Raw genomic sequence first — 21,096 nt, 5'->3', positions numbered from 1 at the left:
CAGGCGAGCATGATTTCCCCACACCAGGCGGGTCTTCAAGGCCACGCCTGGTTAATCGGGCCCCGGGGGGAGGGGGTGAAAAATTCCTCCCTAGGCATCCAAAAACTACAGAGGCTTGGCTGGGCTCAGAACACTCCGAATGCCAGGATTTCTTGGTGTGTTTGCCTGGTATGTTGGGGGCTCTGGGCAGGACAGCTAGCCATAGGACCCCTGGGCTGACCACTTAGTCCAGGGGAACAAGATTCCCCCCACACCAGGCGGGTCTTCAGGGCCACGCCTGATTAATCGGGCCCTGGGGGGAGGGGGTGAGAAATTCCTCCCTAGGCATCCAAAAACTACAGAGGCTCACGCCCCCGCGCGTACTTCATGTACTTCATGTATTCAGAATATTCCTTATTCTTATGTTATGTGTTCCGTATACAGAATGTTTATTTTGTATTCTCCCCTTTCCCACACCCCTACAAAGCTCTTTTTAACTCCTTAACTCTCTAACCCCCTCTCAAACATCACTAACCTAGTTTACTCTTTTTAACTTCAGTAGTGTACAATCCTAATCACAGTCCAAAGCTGTGCATTGTGTGTCACAACCCCAAACTGTTTCAAGATACATAAAATGGACACATATTTCTTTAGAATATTTTGTGTTTTTTCTCTGACAGCTATAATTCTTACTAAATGTTGTCTTATACAGTGATGATTCTAACCACTTTTTATCTTCTCTTTTTGAGCTGTTTAACAAGGAATTTTGGTGGATGAGTCCCCCAGTTTAATGCTTATGATTGAACCATGTCATGGGAATCATTGTAATTGTTCTTATGGCCCCCATATGCACCAATAACACCATGTGGCATTGCTTCTTATTTGCATAGGCACATTAAAATGGGAAAATAGTATAAATACAAATAAGATCCTATCTAATAGAGATTGGAACACACAAATCTTGTAGTGCAAAGGGACCTTACACTCTGAACATTGACATAACGACCTGGCACAGACCTCAGAAGAAAGGGCATATTCCATTCTCCCCTGAACCAGGAAAGCCATGCACGAAACATCCAGGCTGGTCTATAACATCACCTGGAAGCAATCCTCTACCACGGAAGACCTACACTGCTCAGACTTCGACCTGCTCAAAAGAGACTTCCCTTAACACTGAGAAGACTTAACAACAACAACGACCTGCTTACAGGACAGGGCTCCCTGCATTGCCCTTTGATTGTGAGGTGAAAGGAGAGGATGCTCCACATCCTGACTTCAATGTAAGATATGCAGATTCCAGGATCTTTAATACAGAAACATGATACCAACAACAGAGACTGTGTGAAAAATAAAAGTGTGTTGGCACTACAGACAATGTATTGGATTGGACGATCTAGCTTGCCTGGAGCCTAGACTTGGTCTTGTGCCAGGAAACTTCAGGGGTCTGGTCTCTTTGTACTTAGGCCAACGTTATTTCTTTCCATGTCCCTCATATTTTGGTGGGCCTATGCAAACAACAATTGCCACTCTAACACCATTTTTACTGTGCTCCTTTGACTCTAATCCTTAAAAAGAACTCACTTAAAATTTGAGGTTAACTTAAGCTAATATGCATGTATATGGAAATGTAAGAAAATACTATGCCTGTAATGTTTAAGGAGTTACATAAGTTTTATGGCTTTAGATTGCCTTGTGTACTGTTAAGAAATATTATAATGGGTTACAATCTGGGGACTTGAGGGACAAAGTAATTGTACATGGATTCTGTCTTATTTATCTTAATGTTCTTTGGCTGAAATTTCAAAGTTAAGATATCAGCAAGGGGACTTCTGAGAATTATGTTATGGGTGATTGTCCTTCCACTGTAACTTTACCTTGTCCTCTTTCTTTGCACCCTTGTTCTCATAATTAAAAATAAAAATTAAAAAAAAATAAAAATAAAAAAAAAAAAGAGATGTGAGGGGAGAGAGGGAGAAATGTGAGAACACAGTGGACATAGGCACGCAAAGAAACAAAAGATAAGCAAACAAGATACATGTGCACTGCAGAACATGGGTTTGGAGAGCAAGCTCTGTTTTTATTTTTTAAGAATTCTTTATTGTTGTTGCTATTGTTTTGGACACCATCTGTCTGTGCTCAGACTTCTGTCTCTGTGCTTGGGGATCACTCCTGGAGGTTGTTTGGGACCCACATGTGGTGCTGGGGATGGAATCCAGGTTATCTTTGTGCAAGGCAAAGTATCGTACCCTTTATACTATCTTTCTGACTTCTTCCTCCCTCCCTTTTACTTCCCTCTTATTTATTCTCACTGCTGCTGCAAATATCCATGGTTGTATGCTTGGTTGGGTGCACTGGAAATCACATACTCATGTCCTGGAATTGGTGCTATGTGGCATGAAGCCAGGGATTAAACTGCATCTAGGCTCTCTACCATTGAGCTACATCCCTGTGTGTCCTACCTTTAGCTATTTCTATTTATTTACTTTAAAAGATGGAATGAGTCAGTCTGGATTCTCAGTTTTAGAGTTTGAAAGAAGTTGTGAATAGAGTCACAAATCTTAAGAGCAGTAAATGACTTACTTCTCTAAATGAGGCTTGTTAGACAATCTAAATTATTTTTACCTTTACCTAGGAGTTTGCCTTTTGTCAGAAAAGAGCTATTAGGGTGAAATAAAGTTAGTTTTACTGTCTGCATTTTGCTTACTTGTCAGCAGCACACAGAACATTTTAAATATTTCTAGGCAAATTTAATTAGGCTGAATAAAAATCGCTGACTTGGAGAACTTGCTGTAACAGATTTGTTGCTTTGCCAATGTTGTCTTTTATTGTTTGTGTTTCTAATCTAAAAATTAACAGTGGATGCTTTTGTTTTGTGAAATTAGATGTATAAATATATCCTGTAGTTTGGACCTATTTGTAATTAGTTTAAATTTTTTTTGGATATTGTAGTATGAGGCAGGCTAGAACGATTTAGGAACTCATGTTTTTTATTTTATTTTATTTAATTATAATCATGATACATATAATTCCTATGACACTAAACATGTAAAGGTGCTGTTCTTTATCGATCTTTGGTCTTTTAAACTCAGGTTTTTGTTTTAAATTATTTTTTTATTTTCTTTAGAGACCAAGAAACGTCAGTGCAAGGTTCTCTTTGAATACACTCCACAAAATGAGGATGAACTGGAGTTGAAAGTGGGAGATATTATTGATATTAATGAAGAGGTAAGGAAAACAAAAACTACAGATAAAGTAGTAATTTTCTATATATTTGAAAACATGCTTTAAAAGAATACTGAATATTTTGTTACAACTTTTATCAGTTTCTTTTCTTTTGCTGTATTTTTTTTTGTTTGTTTTGTTTTGTTTTTTTGGGTCATACCCGGCAGCGTTCTGGTTACTCCTGGCTCTGTGCTCAGAAATCGATCCTGACAGGCTCGGGGGACCAAATGAGATGCCAAGATTCAATTGGTGTCTGTCTTGAGTTGGCTGCATGCAAAACAAACACCTTACTGCTGTGCTATCGCTCTTGCCCCTGTTTCTTATTTTTTTTAATGAGGAATTTTTAGGTAAAGAGTTAGAGCTCTTTCCACTGTCACTGTAAGTCTTCCTAAGAGGAAGAGGTCACCAGCTAGTGATCAGGAAGAAGCTGAAAACAAGGTTTCCAAGAAAAAGAAGCGGAAATTCTCCCTTAAGGAGGAGCCACTCAGCAGCCCTGAAGAAACTGGGTGCAGCATTAAGAGTAATGGCAGTGCTAAGAAAAAGAAAAAGTCACAAAAACGATCTCAGGAAGACTAAAAGGACACTTGGGTGACACCCTTACCCCCAATAAAGACATTTAAATGCCAAAAAAAAAAAAAGAGTTATAGTTCTTTAAGTTTATGGTGGTCTTATCTAGAAAAATAAAGTGCTATTTACTCTTGGGCATACCTAATTTGGTGTGCATTATCTTTATAACAAAAAACCTCTTTAATCTCTTATGTCATCTAAATAGCTAAGAATGTAAATAAGCTTTTATTTATTTGATTTTTTATTTTGGGGACCACTTCCAGCTGTGCTTGGGGTTTACTTCTGTCTCTGCACTCAGGGATCACTCCAGATGGACTTCAGGGACCATATGCCAGAGACCATCTAGGGTGCCAGCATTGCTCTGGGGTCGAATGTGTGTAGTAGGGCTAGTGACTTACTTGCTCCGTAGGTCTTGCCCCTAAATAAGGCCTTTAAAAAGAGAAATAAGGACTCATTATAGGCACAGAGCAATAAGGCAAAGGAAAAAGGAAAAAGCCATTTTTTGAATTATTACATTCATATACTAAACAAATAGGATTACTATCAGCAGCAGCAGCGTTTTTGTTTTGAGGGCTAATGCTTAACAGTACTCAGCACTTATTACTTACTCTAAATGTAGTAGTCGCTCTATCTAAATGGTGATTAGTGGACCATATTGCATGCCTGGGATTGTACTTGAGTCATCAAGCATCTTACCTGCTTCAGTATCACTTTGGCCCCCAAACCAATCCGAGTGCGCGTGTGCATGCGTGTGTGTGTGTGTGTATGTAATACAATATATAATATGATATTAATATAATTCTCTATATAGAAAGTCTTGATATCTAATGCTAAAATCTTAATGGCAGAGATCTGATTTTTGCAGTATATGTTTTGAAATCATCTGTCAAAATACGTGTAATTTATCATGTAGATTTAAGTTAACTTCCTTTTTTTTTTGTTTTTTTTGTTTTTTTTGGGTCACACCCGGCAGCACTTAGGGGTTACTCCTATGTTCAGAAATCCCTCCTGGCAGGCTCGGGGGACCATATGGGATGTTGGGGTTTGAACCATCGACCTTCTGCCTGCAAGGCAAATGCCTTACCTCCATGCTATCTCTCCGGCCCCTAACTTCCTTTGTTTATGCAAAAGTCAAATTTGTTCTATTGCCACCAGGTGGCAGTAACCATCATTTACACTTTTGAGCATTATAATTAATTTTTCTCTTTCTGAATAAGTGTTGCACATTATTTCCTTTACATTTTTAAACAACCTAAGTAAGTTGCATTTTTTAAATTTTTTGTTTGTTTGTTTTTGTTTTTTGCCACACCTGGTGATGCTAACGTGTTACTCCTGGCTATGTGCTCAGAAATCGCTACTGGCTTTGGGAACCTATTGGGATGCCAGATATCGAACCAGGTCTGTCCCGGGTTAGCCGTGTGCAAGGCAAACGCCCTACCGCTATGCTATCGCTCCAGCCCCAGGAAGTTGAATTTTATATACATGTATGTGCATATGCAGATATGCATATGAATCACTTTTTAAGTGGTTGACAGTTGTTGCATAGCATGTCATCTCAAACTTAGTGGGCAGAGAACAATTGTTTTATTGTCTCTTTCTCTCTTGTCTGAGGGACTCAGTTGGAGAGATCAAAACTCATTGTTGGTGGAATCATAGGAAGGCTCCTTCACTGCCACTGTTTTAAAATGAAAATTACTGATTTTCATATATGGTCCACAGTTAAATGGTTTCATTCGAACATGTAGCAAAGTGCTTTTTATAAATAGCTATTCTCATATAGTTCTAATCCCTGCAGATTTATTTAAAATATTTTCTACAGTTCTTTTTTTATAGACATAAATCACTCATTCACGTCAGTGGTTTAATTTTCCCAGGGGTTGTTCTCACTTGAGGCATTTTTACTATACTTAAGCTGTGACCCCTTTCAGGTAGAAGAAGGCTGGTGGAGTGGAACTCTGAACAGCAAGGCGGGATTGTTTCCTTCCAATTTTGTGAAAGAATTAGAGATAATAGATGATGGTGAAGCTCATGACACCCTGGAGGACTCAGGTAGGCTACTTAAAAATATTTAAATTAACCGTATATAGTGTTTATCCTATTTTAATAAGAATTTTTATTTATCTTTATTTAATAATATTGAATTTAATATATTTATTAACCTCTTATCATTTATATTATTCTTATTTATATAGTGTATTTTCTGAATTTCTGTTCATATTTTAAGTGTGAGTTTCAGTTTATTTCTACAAAGTAGCTTATTCTGGGGCCAATTTATACTTGGATTAGATAACATTTTAGATTAGTATTAGCAGCTTTATAATTATTAGACAGACATTGAGAATAATATTTAAAGTTGCTATTTTCAGCTTTATTTTTTTCCAACAAAATAAACATTCTGGGTTGTTTATAAACTGGTAATATCTCAACTTGTTTTTAAACAACTAGTTATGTTTACTTCCTTTACTCAGCTAATAACTTGCATTATTTTGAGATTAAGTAGGAAAGCCTTGTAAGGTTGTATAGTGAGTTCATAAATTCAGTGTAATTCATGGCAAAAGAGAGGTGAACAAAGGGAGTAATTTAAAATTTAATAAATGTTTGTTTTAAGCCTGATAGTGTCTCAATCCTTGTTGAGATTTTCTAAAGTTATGTGGGGTTTTTGTTCTACCATTAAAATCTAATTAAGAAAATTTTAAACTTACATCTTTTCATAATTATGACTTGTTTGCACATGATTGGTTTTTGTAATCCTGTCCATTTGTGTCTTCTCCCACTCCCATGTATATTGAGCTAGGACAGTGGTCGGAAATCTTTTTTTTAAACTGAGCCAAATCTTGCCAAAACCACGATTGAAATTTATTTTGAGAGCCACATTTTTTTTGTTTTTGTTTTTTGGTTGGTTGGCTTATTTTTGGCAGTGCTCAGGGGTTCCTCCTGACTCTATGCTCAGAAATTGCTCCTGGCAGGCTCAGGGGACCATATGTGATGCCGGGATTCGAACCACCGACCTTCTGCATGAAAGGCAAATGCCTTACCTCCATGCTATCTCTCCAGCCCTGAGAGCCATATTTTTAAAACCGAAAATACAGAGGATGGTACACTGTTTTTACTTTCATTAAGTTTTTATTGAGAATATTCTGCATGCAAGTATCCACATAGGTCGGGAGGATACAAATAACACAACTAATAAAATAAAACTTTAGAACGATATTATTTAATGATAACGTTAAATTCCATAAAATTTGCCTTACAGTGTAGAGAAAATTACATCTCGACAATGACTGACAAAGTCACAAACACTAATGTGAACATTGGCCTTGCATTTCCTTGTATAGTTTGAGTAGGTGAGGTGTGTATGTTGTTGTTTTTAATTTTAGGCACGATTTCAGGTTCTCATCGATGAGACGATTTCTCAATTTACTCTTGATAAGATTCATGCTTGAAAATGATTGTTCACAAAAATGTGTAGACCTGAACAAGGAAAAGAACAGCAAACACTAGCTTTTTTAGTTGAATATATGAGTCAGGAGTACTATTCCAGGTGTTAAAAATCAACATATCTTCCTTCTCCAGGTCTTTCAAAGCAGACCACTCATTGTATCTATTCATTGTATGATAGACTGGATTCAGAGACATTCCCTGCTGAATTAAACTCTGTGACAGATGACACAGTAAAGATAATTTGTGAAATTCACAATTGTGATCAAATCCAGGCTATTCACCACGCTGGCTGAGAATATATGGATGCCCACTACTAGCATCTTCTCCATGAAGAAGTGAAGTGGCTGTTCAAGGGAATGGTGCACTCTCGCCTTGTTGGCAAGAGGGAATAAGTAGTGCAGTTCCTGTGAGAGCAGAACTCTGACTTTGTACAGCCCCAGTTGGACAAGGAATGGGTAGCTGAGCTTGTGTATTTGGCAGACATTGTTCATTTTCTCTATGAATTTAATATTTCTCTGCTGGGGAGTTTTACAAGTAGTTTTTATGGTGAGGCATAAAATGGATGTGTTCAAAAAAGAATCTGATTCTTGGATAGCTGTGTCTGAGAAGGAGATATTGGAATGTTTCCACTCTTGCAAAAAATTTCTGATTGGCACTTACCATAATCAATATGAAAAACAGCATTTAAGGGCATCAGCTCACAACTTTAATCATGAGTACTCTGAATGGGAATCCACGGGTAAGAAAACTCTGGGTTGAAAATGCCTTCATGGAAGATGCCCACACTTGTGCAAAATAAAATATGTGTTTTAAGAACACTCCAGGCACTGTATTTCTAAACCCCACCCAACCTGGTTGAAGAAGCAGGGTGGCAGGAAAGAAATAATAAACCAAGCTAGCCAGGAAAACATCATCATGGAGTCCATGGCCTTTTACCTTGTACTTTCTGCCTTGAGCCCAAAAAGCTAGAACACCTCTTTCTTTATTAAAACCAATTCCCAATACCAGGAGGCTTCAGGTCAAGAGAGAGAGACAAAAGTACATATTCAGTGGACTTTTACATTTAGAAGAGGTTTAAGAAAGGATGACGTTGGGGGAACACCTTTGTTCAAGGTTGATACTGGGTGTCATCTTACACTCTTGGAGTCAGCCGCTGGGGCTGCACACAGGCCCACATTGACAGAGACTAGGAGCAGAGTCCTGACTCCTGGAGCAGCCGCTGGGCACACAGAAGAGCCAAATTAAAAGTGTAAAGAGCCACATGTGGCTGGCGAGCCGCAGGTTGCAGACCACTGAGCTAGGAAAAAGAAGAGCCAAATACTGGAGTTGAGTAAAAGAGGGCAGATTCAAAGAGCAAACTCAAAGGCAACTTTGTATAGATTTATTAACAAGTACCACAGACTGACCAGCAGCTAGATTTTTTTCTAGAATTTGTCCTACTTTGGGTTTTTCTTTGGATTAACACAATTTTATAAGGATGGTGTTTTATCAGTTGTATTAGGAGACATACAATATCTTTGTGTTTTAGTATGGGTGGTATTGACTTGGCTAAAGCTGTGGTGTCAGTGGGTTTATTTTCATGCATATTATTGCTAAGTATTATCAAGGAAATAACTTTGAATCTCCTTAATATCTTTTGCTTCGTCAAATTTTCACTCCATTGTATCCATGTATAAAATTTGCCTGCATCAGTTATTACTAAGCAATAGGTACTGTTGTCTCATCTTGTTTATTAATTTATCTACTGAAGAACTTTTCTCTCACCCCAGCTTATTTGTGTCATCTCCTTAGTTCATTTGGTTTTATTGACTGGTATTAGCTCTTACTATCATTATTTTGATTTTGATTCTTGTCTGGCATATGAAGACCCCTTAATCTAGTTCCTGTGACTTAAAGTCAGCCTTATTGGGAGTATAATTATTTATATAATTTGATGAGTTTGGCAGATGTGTAAATCTATGAAATTCACTACCATCATAAATATACAGTGCATTTCCATCAATAATGTTCTACTTTTTAATCAATCTCCTTTCAGGTTCTGGACAGCAATAGCTGTGCTTTTTTTGATTGTTGTGTCCCTTGTCTTTCTCACCTGTCTTCTTCAGGCAGTTGCTTATATTGTTTGCTTCCAGGGTACAAAGTAATAATTGATATTAATTAATCCAATTGAGAGAAGATGAATTTCTTAGGCTAGCTCACTTGTGTAGAGCATTGTGCTGTGAAAAATATAAACAAGGGATTTGGGTCTTTCCACAACTGTGGACGCCTGTTATGGTTTTAATTTAATATGCCATCTTGATTATATTGGTAGGTGAAAGTATTATTTTCTTCTTCTTGATTCATAATCTAAGATGTGGATAAAGGTGCTGTGGAGGAAAGAGGTGGTTCCATACAACAGTAAAATAATGCCCGACATGTACTATTTAAATTTAAAACATGGATAAAAACAACAAGCATCTTAAAGTTTATAATCATAAATAAAACTTTACATATATGAATAAAACTGTTTTATACAAATATCTATAAATGTTTTAGTGATTAACATATTTTCATGTTTCAAAGGTCAGTATATAAAATGATGTGCACTAGACTGCTGCTTTTTTGTTTTTATTTTGAAGTCATACCAAGTGATTACTGCTTAGTGGTTAGTTTTGACTCTGCATTAAGGAATTACTATTGGGATTGCTCAGGAGACCATATGGGACACAAGGGATTGAATTTGGGTTATCTGTGAGCAAGGCAAGCATTTTACCCTCTATGCTACTGTTCTATCCTTTGTTTTGGTTCTGTGCTCTGCTCTATGTTAGGGGAATTTTTTTTTTTTTTTTTTTTTTTTTTTTTTTTTTTTAGTTTTTGGGTCACTTGCGGCAGCTCTCAGAGGTTCCTTCTGGCTCTACGCTCAGAAATCACTCCTGGCAGGCTTGGGGGACCATATGGGATGCCAGGATTTGAATCACTGCCCTTCTGCATGCAAGCAAACGCTCTACCTTCAAGTAAACTAAAAGAACATAATTTAATCCTTAAAAGCCTGTTTGCTTTGGGCAGCTTCAATCTATCTTCTTTTTCTTTTCTTTTATTTAAAATTAGTTAAAATTAATTTTAACTAATTTAAAATTAGTATCTTTAATTAAGCATCATGATTACAAATATGTTTGTAGTTGGGTTTCAGTCACAAAACGAACACCACCCTTCACCAGTGCAACATTTCCACCACCAATTCTCATCTCTCTCCTCCCCTACACCCTGCCTATGTTTGAGACAGGCATTCTATTTCTATCACTCACTAACATTGTCATGATAATTGTCAGTGTAGTTATTTCTCTTAACTGAACTCACCACTCTTTGTGGAAAGCTTCATATTGTAAGCCGGTACTTCCAGCCCTCATCTCTATTGTCTCTGGGTATTATTACAATAGTCTTTTATGTATCTTAAAACCTATAAATGAGACTATTCTGTGTCTATCTCTCTCCCTCTGAATTCTTTCACTCAGCATAATAGTGTCCATAGTATCCATGTTCATTCAGGGAAATTTCATGACTTCATCTCTCCTGCTGGCTGCATTGTATTCTATTGTGTATATGTACCACAGTTTCTTTAGCTACTCATGTGTTGAAGGCATCTGGGTGTTTCCAGATTCTGACTATTGTGAATAATGCTGCAATGAATATAGGTGAGCAGAAGGCATTTTTGTATGTGTATTTTAGTTCCTAGGGTATATCCCTTGGAGTGGTATAGCTGGATCATATGGGAGCTCAAGTTTCAGTTTGTTGAGGAATCTCCATATTGTTTTTCTTAGAGGCTGGAGTAGAGGGCATTCCCACCAGCAGTGAATTAGAGTTCCTTTCTCCTCACATCCCTGCCAGCACTGATTGTACTTGCTTTTTGTGATGTGTGCCATTTTCTGTGGCGTGAGATGTTACCTTATTGATGTTTTGATTTGCATCTCCCTGATGATTAGTGCTTGGAGCATTTTTTTCATGTGTCTTTTGGTCTTCTGTATTTCTTTGAGGAAATGTTTTCATTTCTTCTCCCCATATTTTGATGGGGTTAGATTTTTTTTCTTATTAAGTTCTGTCAGTACCTTGTATATCTTAAGATATTAGCCCCTTATCTGATGGGTATTGGGTGAATAGTTTTTTTCATTCTGTGAGTGGCTTTTGTACCATAGGCATTATTTCCTTTGAGGTGCAGAAGATTCTCAGCTTAATATAGTCCCGTCGGTTTATCTCTGCTTCCACTTGAAGAGTGCTGTTTTCTCCTTGAAGATGCCTTTAGTCTCAGTGTCATGGAGTGTTTTACCTACATGTTCTTCTATATACCTTATGTTTCTGGGTCTTGATATCAAGGTCTTTAATTCATTTGGATTTGTCCTTTGTGCATGGTGTTAGATGGAGGTCCCAGTTCGCTTTTTTTTGCATGTGGCTGACCAGTTGTCCCAGCACCACTTGCTGAAGAGGCTTTCCTTACTCCATTTTGCGTTTCTTGCCCCTTTATCAAAGATTAATTGATTGTGGGGCCGGAGAGATGGCACAGCGGCGTTTGCCTTGCAAGCAGCTGATCCAGGACCTACGGTGGTTGGTGGTGGTTGGTTCGAATCCCGGTGTCCCATATGGTCCCCCCCCCCCCCCCCCCCCCCCCGTGCCTGCCAGGAGCTATTTCTGAGCAGACAGCCAGGAGTAACCCCTGAGCACCTCCAGGTGTGGCCCAAAAACCAAAAAAAAAAAAAAAAAGATTAATTGATTGTATGTATGGGGCACATTCTTTAAATATGCAAATATATTCCACTGATCTGAGGTTCTGTCTTTATTCTAATACATGATGGTGTTTTTTTTTTTTGTTTGTTTTGTTTTTGTTTTTTTTTTTTTTTTTTTTTTTTTTTTGGTTTTTTGTTTTTGGGCCACACCCGGCGGTGCTCAGGGGTTACTCCTGGCTGTCTGCTCAGAAATAGCTCCTGGCAGGCACGGGGGACCATATGGGACACCTGGATTTGAACCAACCACCTTTGGTCCTGGATCGGCTGCTGGTAAGGCAAACGCAGCTGTGCTATCTCTCCAGGCCCTAATACATGATGTTTTAATGACTATTGCTTTGTAGTACAATTTAAAGTTGGGGAAATTGATGCCTCCCAACTTCTTTTTCTTTAGGTTTGCTTTAGCTATTTGTGGGTGTTTATTGTTTCAAAGGAATTTCAGGAGTGTTTGATTCTATTTTTCTTTTTAATGAACAGTTTTGTAAAATAGGCATTCTATCATCAAGCCACAACCCAGGCCATTCTAATATTTTCACATTAAAATTTAGTATGAGTTAAGCTTGAACATGGTCCTTTATATTAGCATATTTAACAGAGGGGCTGGAGTGATAGCACAGCAGTAGGACGTTTGCCTAACAGAACTCTTTTTTTTTTTTTTTTTTTGGTTTTTGGTTTTTGGTCCCATCCGGCAGCATTCAGGGGTTACTCCTGGCTCCAGGCTCAGAAATTGTTCCTGGCATGCTCGGAGGACCATATGGGATGTCGGAATTTGAACCAATGACCTGTATGAAAGGCAAACGCTCTACCTCCATGCTATCTCTCCGGTCTCCTAACAGAACTCTTATGACTTAACATTTTAAATTTCACATGTAACAAAAGAATCAGTTTTAATATAGTTTTTTGGTTTTGTAGTTATATATATTGAACATTTCTTAAACTATTTCATCTTTTTTGAATATTAGTAATTTGCAAAATGCTATTTGCAGAATATTTTAACATTTTACTAACATTAAAAAATGATGAAATAGTTAAAAATACATCTAAAATATACTTGCTTGCTTACTTAACCTCTTTACAATAACAGTACATTCTAAATATAGAGTTTATGATTATAGAGTAAGATGTTAGTGGTTGAAATACAGTCTTCCTTCCTAACCACCTCGAATTTTTAGGCAGAAAGTTTTGTATATTGATGTGAATGCCAGAAAGTAAGTGCCTTGTAAGTATTTTAGTAGTTAGAGTGTTAAGTTTTATTATTATTATTATTATTATTATTATTATTATTATTTTTGCTTTTTGGGCCATACCCCGTGATGCTCAGATGCTGGCTATGAGCTCAGAAATTGCACCTGGCTTGGGGGACCATATCAGATGCTGGGGGATCGAATCACTATCTGTCCTAGGTTAGCACATTGCAAGGCAAATGCCCTATTGCTTGAGCCACCACCCTAGCCCCAAGAGTGTTAAGTTCGTTTGCTGGTTGGTTGGTTGGTTGGTTTTTGGGCCACACCCGACTATGCTCAGGGGTTACTCCTGGCTGACTGCTCAGAAATAGCTCCTGGCAGGCATGGGGGACCATGTGGGACGACAGGATTCGAACCAACCACCATAGGTCCTGGATCAGCCGCTTGCAAGGCAAATACTGCTGTGCTATCTCTCCGGCCCCAAGAGTGTTAAGTTTTAAGCTTGGTTTTATTCCTTAGGATTTATTAGAACTTTTATGGTAAAAGATTAAATATCATTTTTTCTTGTCAGTAAAATGTATTTCTAATGCTGTTAGAAGTATTATAGTTGACTGTATTGTTTGATTACTACATTGTAATGTCATAATCCATATTTGATAACTTAATCCAATAGAAATTCTTATGCTTTATTTAATAGTCATTTCCTTTTGCTCCTTTTTTCTGTAAATGAGATAAATGAGATGATGCTCTTAGAATATAGATACTCCTACAGAAATGGTAATCTAAATCTAGACAGTAGGGGCCAGAAAGATAGCGCAGTTTTAAGGCATTTGCCTTGCACACAGCAGATCCTGGATCCAGGACGTAAGGTGGTTCGAATCCTGTGCCTACCAGGAGCAATTTCTGAGAGAAGAATCAGGAGTAACCGGAGTGCTGCTGGTGTGACCCAAAAATGAAACAAAACAAAACAAAACAAAAATCTAGGCAGTAATTGAACAATAATACTTGAACCTTCTTGAATAATATTTTTAGGTCCTCAATGTTTATTCAGAAACTATAGCTTAAAAATTAGCTAAAACATAAAAGAATTAAAAATAATTAGAATATAATAAATTAGGCATTTTCTTGTATCTTCTGTATAAACTAGTCAGTTTTCAATTTCAGGAAAACCTCTGCTTTTCTTGAAAAGTGTTGTTTTCTGCTTTTATAATTGAAAAAAATTAAAATTTTTTTCACATATACTTAACTCTTAGTCTTTTCTTTCATATTCCTCTTATTTACTAAGTTGTTTGCTTTCCATTTTCTCTAAAAGCTAATATCTGTATTGTCCTCTGTTATTAAGGTCTTATTTTCCTATACTAAGTCCCATAAAAATCTCCATTTTGATGTTTGATTTGCTCCTTATAATTATAATACACCTACCATTTGCTCTAGTGTCTGCACGAAATCTGTTCTGATATTCAGTCTTCCTCAGCTCAGTTAGTAGTAACTACATCCTCCTTTTACCTAAACCAAAAAATAAAATTCATTTTTTACTCTTTAATTTTATACCCTATATTTGATTCATTAATGGATCTTGTCACCTACTTAAAAGTGTACTAAATCTATTTTCTTTTTACCACCTCTAACAACTGCTACCCTGTTGTAAATTGTTGTATAACTGCAATAGCAAATTTTTTCCTGTTTTCTCATTATTGAATGTTAGATCCATCTTCCACACATTTTAGAGTAAAACCCAATGTATTTTGAAATCAACTGTCCTATTAATCTGGAGAGCTAATGCTGGGGCAACATTATAATAGTAGATCAGATAAAAGTATAGTATATTTGGGGGACTTAATCAAGGTTACAGTCACTCTACAAAATATAAAAGGAAAAAATTATGATCATAAATTCTAATACTCAAATGAAAATTATACCTAGAATTTTACCTGTGGAAGTTGTCTTTATCTGTCTTATTTATAGACTATTTTATTTTTAAACAACTCAGATTAAGTACCTCGTAAGATTTTGTACTTGGAAATTTTGTCCGATAGGCAGCAAACTCTGTATGCAGATAGCTATGTAGACTGTAGTGAGGAGCCAAGATAGTTTGGAGTTCTGATCTAGGCAATTGAACAAAATATAGTTTGTATATTTTTAGACATTGTTGTCTTGAATTTTTACCAAGAGATCATTTCTGGATTATAGTGCAGGAAAAGGATACCTTTAGTAAAAGTTAATTTTATTTTGTGAATTGAAAACTGAGAGATCTAAAATAGGAAAGCTAAAGCAGTCAGACTGTGGAGCTGTATTCCTTTTTTTTTCTTTTTCTTTTTCTTCTGGAGCTGTATTCCTAAAAGAGCTGCAGAAATGTGATTAGGAGCTGCCTTAAATGTTTGACTGAATACCAGTCTGAATTTGTAAGTTAAACCCTATGAAGATTAGACAAGAACAATTTATGAAAAAGCACTCACTAGAGATTAACATGAATACTTCCCAGTGCTTACACAAGGTCAATAATTGCTGAGTGTTCCCTCCCTCTCTCCTTCCCTCCCCCTTTCCCCAAATTTAGGACTTTCTTAAGTACTTGGACAATTGAATAACAAAGAGTGAAGTAGGGCTAAATTAGCCTTAGAAGGAGGCTATTTTACCTCTGCCTTGGAAAAAATCACCCTAATAAGCATGTTACTTACAATTTGCTGGGGGAAACAAAGCTTAAGAGCAGAGTTTCACAAACTTGTTGCTGATGACCATGAATGATTTCCTTGAGGGGGCAACATTATGATAGTAGATCAGATAAAAAAAAACTTGACCTTGCACTGGCACCAAATAGAGTTTCCTGGGTTCAGCCAGGAGAAATGTGAGCACTTACAGTGAGGCCTCCAAAAATTAAAATAAAACATAATAAAAACACACTGATCTCTGCCTACTAAAATTCACTAGAGTTTTATGTTGTGACAACCAAAAACAATCTAGAGTAGCTATATATCTTTGCCATACAAAATCACTCTAGGTTAAGAATCACTAATTTGGGCCGGTGAGATCGGAAGTAAGGCATTTGCCTTTTATGCAGAAGGATGGTGGTTCGAATCCCGGCATCCCATATGGTCCCTGAGCCTGCCAGGATCAATTTCTGAGCATAGAGTCAGGAGGAACCTCTGAGCCCTGCAGGTGTGACCCAAAATCAAAATCAATCAGTCAATAAATTAAAAAAAAAAGAATCACTAATTTTAAAGGCTTATAATAAAATATATCAAACATCAAGTGAAAGAGTTACTGTATAAAGTAGTAAAATGGATCCATCATAATTCAGAGGGAAAAAAATTATTTTTGGAGTCACATCTAGCAGTGCTCAGGGGTTACTCCTGGCTCCATGCTCAGAAATTGCTCCTGGCAGGCCCTGGGACCATATGGGACACCGGGATTTGAACCAATGACCTTCTGCATGAAAAGCAAATGCCTTACCTCCATGCTATCTCTCCGGCCCTCAGAGGAAAAATTTTTAAATATTAAGCACCATAATTACAAACATGATTGTAGTTGGGTTTCAGTCATAAAAAGAACACTCCACTTCACCAGTGCAACCCACCCTGTTCCTTCCCTTCTCCTTCCTCCTACACCTTTTGTCTGTATTCAAGACAGGTATTCTACTTCTCTCACTCATTAGCATTGTCATGATAGTTGTCAGTGTAGTTATATTTCTAACTGCACTCACCACTCTTAAAATCCATGAATGAGTGAGACTATTCTGTGTCTATCTCCCTCCCTGTGACTTATTTCACTCAGCATAATAGTTTCCATGTCCATCCATGTATAGGAAAATTTCATGACCTCATTTCTTCTGCTGGTTGCATAGTATTTCCATAGTGTATATGTACCATAGTTTCTTTAGTTATTCATCTGTTGAAGGGCACCTGGTTTGTTTCCAGATTCTGGCTATTGTAAATAGTGCTGTAATGAATATATGTGTGCAGAAGACATTTTGTATTGAATTTTTGGTTTTTGTTTGTTTGGAGGAAACATGTGATAGTGTTCAGGGGCTAGTCCTGGCTCTCCACTAAGAAATCATTCCTGTCAGGCTCGGGACCATATGGGATGGCCTGGGATTAAAATGGGGGCCATCCTAGGTCATCTACCCACAAGGCAAACTCCCTACCGCTGTGTTATCACTCTGATCCCTGTGTTGTGTTTTTGTGTTCCTAAGTATAATCCTAGGAGTAGTGTAGCTGGATCATATGAGGGCTCAATTTCCAGTCTTCTGAGGAATCTCCATATTGTTTTCCTTAAAGACTGGACTAGACGGCAAACCCACCAGCACCGAATGAGAGTTCCTTTCTCTCCACAGCCCCACCAGCACTGATAGTTCTTGTTTTTGTGTGATGTGTGTCAGTGTGTGTCAGACAAAAGATTCTTGATGTGGTTATATGGCACATGTATTTGTCAAAATTAGTGAAATGTCCTTTTGAAATGGACTGTTTTATTAGTAAGGAAACATTCCTTCAAAGTTTAAATGTATTATAGAACTGGGGAGATAATAGAGGTGCTAGTCTAGCACATATGGTTTTCTAAATTCTGTCCCCAGCATGTATCTTGCGCATATGCATGTGTGCACGCGAGTGTATGTGTATACAAAACCTCTGGGCTGAACATTGTCATAGTTGCCTTGCTGACTCTCCACCCCATGTTTGCTCTAGTCCTATTAAAAATGTATATTATAAAAGATAGATGTGGTTTAGACCAATATTAAAAAATACTTTAGTATATTTCAAAATTGACAAAGTTGTTCAACTACTTCTAAAATACTCTTGGATCAGACATAGTTCAACTTGCTGAGAGCATGCTCTGAATGAGGGGCGCTTGGGTTCAATCCTTAACACCACTAGAAGCAAATTTCTGAACACTAAGCCAGGACTAGCTCTAAGCACTGCTTAGTTTGGCCCCTGAAGCCTTAAAAATATGAACAAAACCCACCTCAAATGTATTTATCAGCTGTCCCCCCCCCTTTTTTTTTTTGCTAATTAAAATGCTTAAGATTGGTTGTAGGCTAAGGTGTTTTGAAATCATCATTTCATTTACTGTTTACCTAAAATTTTATTGTTTTGAACATTGGATATTTTGTACTTGCATTACTCAACCTTTTCTTGTAATTTTTATTAGGGTATATAAATGTAAAAACTCTATGGAAGGGGGATGTCAAGATTTTATTATTTTAATAACAATTCTTCTTTCAGAAACTGTTTTAACTGGGCCTACCTCACCTCTGGGGAATGGGAGTGAAACTACATCTGGAGCAGTTACACAGCCAAAGAAGATTCGGGGAATTGGATTTGGTGATATTTTCAAAGAAGGCTCTGTGAAACTCAGGACACGAACATCCAGCAGTGAAACGGAAGAGAAAAAAGCAGAAAAGGTAGTAATAATAAATTTGCTTAACATAAATTAATGCAACCAGTTCACTAAGCATTGTAAATAGTTTTTTAAAAAATATTTTAGTAATTAATTATAAATGAAAAGATTGATGAAATACTTCTAAATTTACAGTGATAAATATGTTTGAATTTTATAAATAAAATTTTATTTATTAATTTGTTTTTTGGTTTTGGGGCCACACCCAGACACACCTGGTCCCTATAAATAAAATTTCAAAAAGAATTTAGTGCTAACTTTTTTTTAGAAATTTAGTTTTTAGTTATTATGTAGAACTAGAAAAAGAGAAATTTTCTTTCCTTTTCTTTAAAGCTAAAATCATATACTTATGTTTTATCTCGAAAAATAAATTTGTGGTGGGGTCGGAGCTGTAGCGCAAGCGATAAGGCATCTGCCTTGCACGTGCTAGCCTAGGACAGACCTCAGTTTGATCCTTGGAGTTCCCCAAGCCAGGAGTTATTTCTGAGCTTATAGTCAGGAGTAACCAATCCCTGGAGCATCACCGGATGTGGCCCAAAAACCAAAAAAGAAAAAATTTCCGGGGCCAGTATGAGAGAGAACACAGTGGTGGGGCATTTTGCCTTGCATGTGGCCCAACCCAGGACAGACCTGAGTTTGATTCCTAGCATCCCTCAAGCCTGCCAGGAGCGATTTCTGAGTACAGAGAGCCCTGAGAGCCGCCAATGTGTCTCCCCTCCCCCCAAATGTTTTTTCAATGAAACGTAGTTTCCTCTGGATTTTAGTGTGCTAAAGTTTACTAATCTTCCTAATTGGGATATTTTAATTTTTTATCAGCATTTTACTAGTATTGTTACATAAATCAAAATGAATGTACTATAGATAAGTTTAGTGAGTCTAGAATAGTCCCATACTTTTTGAAGATAATAGTTATGTAAAACAATCCTAAAGTTGTTGGCCAAAGAAACACTACAGAGATTAAGGTTTTTGCCTTACATGTGGCTGACCCCAGTTGAACTCATGCACTTTATATGGTCCCCTGAGCATACTGCTTTATGTGGCCCAGAACTAAAAGTAAATACTCCTGTTAAAAATCTTAGCATAGGGCCGGGCGGTGGCGCTAAAGGTAAGGTGCCTGCCTTGCCTGCGCTATCCTTGGACGGACCGCGGTTCGATCCCCCGGTGTCCCATATGGTCCCTCAAGCCAGGAGCAACTTCTGAGCGCATAGCCAGGAGTAACCCCCGAGCGTTACCGGGTGTGGCCCAAAAACCAAAAAAAAAAAAAAAAAAAAAATCTTAGCATTTTTGGGACTAGAGTGATAGTGCAGTGGTTGGGCATTTCCTTCCAGGCGACTGACTCAGGATGGGTCTGGGTTCAATCCCAGGTATCCCATATGGTCTCCCAAGCCAGGAACAATTTCTGAGCACATAGCCAGGAGTAATCCCTGAGCATCACAGGGTATGACTCCCTCCCCCAAAATAGCATTGTTGATATTCAGATTGAATTTTTAAGGTCATCTGCAATTTTTCCACTTAAACTTTTAAGACTCATCCCCAGCACCCCCTCGATGATCCCCTTGGTGGGTACCCAGGGATAGTCCCAGAGTCTGGGAGGAAGGAGAGGGAAGGTTGTTAGAGGCAGCCAGAGTCCCATAACCTCCCCCAGGTTTGGTAAAAGGCCACTGGCATGGACCCTTTCCACTCCCCATGCTGGCGAAAGCTTCTGGCCTCCAGAACAAAAAAGAGCCCACTTAACTTTTAAGGCCTTGTTTCACTTGTGCTGTCCTTTGTGTCATTATTTTAATCTTCAGAGTTCAAGCTATTCCAGCCTTTACTTTTATCGTTCAGTTACATTTTGTTTATGACTATATTTGGCTAGTAAAGTATGCTCTGAAGTTTTCTACTGTTTCTACATATTTTCCTTAACAGGCTATTTGTTTGTTTATTTTTTATTTATAATTTTGGGCCACATCTGGCGCTAGTCACAGGGTTACTTCTGTCTCTGTATTCAGGAATTGTTTCTGGTGGTGTTCTGGGACCATTGGGGATTCTGGGGTTCAATCCAGGTCTGGTCACTGTACTAATCTCTCAAGCCTTTACGCTGGTTATTTTTTAGTGTAATAGTGATTTTGATACTGGAAAGTGAACTGCTTTCTGCCTTGCTTTCTTGGCTATGGGACGGATAGTCATTGAGATTATGGGATGTAATTGACTATTAATTTTGAAGGTAAAGATGAAATTCTCCTGGCTTTTGGAATTATTCTATATAGCCATAACATTGGTGGTGGGAATGCCCCTGATTTAGTGTCACTATGTACCTTAAATATTACTGTGAAAGATTTGTGATCCACTTTGGTCAAAATAAAAATGATTAAAAAAATAGTTAAGAGTGATTGGGAAGCAAGATCATACTGTTAATAATACTTGATCTGGTGCCCCTTTCCAAATAGAAAGCTTACAGTTAGAGGAGTTTGATTAAAGTTTTTTTTTTAAAAAACCTGAAGTATTTATCTTGATTACTGATTGATTTATTGATAAATTATGGAGCATGTTTGCCATGTTTGTAAGTAACGCCAGATTGGAAA

The 21,096-nt window shown here is 37.6% G+C and overlaps 1 protein-coding gene across 1 annotated transcript in view; it reads left to right on the top strand.

Annotated features, from left to right (window-relative positions):
- CD2AP (CD2 associated protein) overlaps positions 1 to 21,096 on the top strand; it is a 97,752-nt gene that overhangs the window by 49,184 nt on the left and 27,472 nt on the right. Inside the window, exons 4-6 of the mRNA XM_049765364.1 lie at positions 3,104 to 3,204; positions 5,697 to 5,817; positions 18,358 to 18,536. Coding sequence (XP_049621321.1) covers positions 3,104 to 3,204; positions 5,697 to 5,817; positions 18,358 to 18,536 — 401 coding nt within the window. The remainder of the gene's footprint in view (positions 1 to 3,103; positions 3,205 to 5,696; positions 5,818 to 18,357; positions 18,537 to 21,096) is intronic.

This window comes from Suncus etruscus, chromosome 18, assembly GCF_024139225.1.
Source record: "Suncus etruscus isolate mSunEtr1 chromosome 18, mSunEtr1.pri.cur, whole genome shotgun sequence".
Lineage (NCBI taxonomy): Eukaryota > Metazoa > Chordata > Mammalia > Eulipotyphla > Soricidae > Suncus > Suncus etruscus.
Note: the sequence above shows the minus strand (reverse complement) of the source record. Positions and strands in the feature narration are given on the sequence as shown.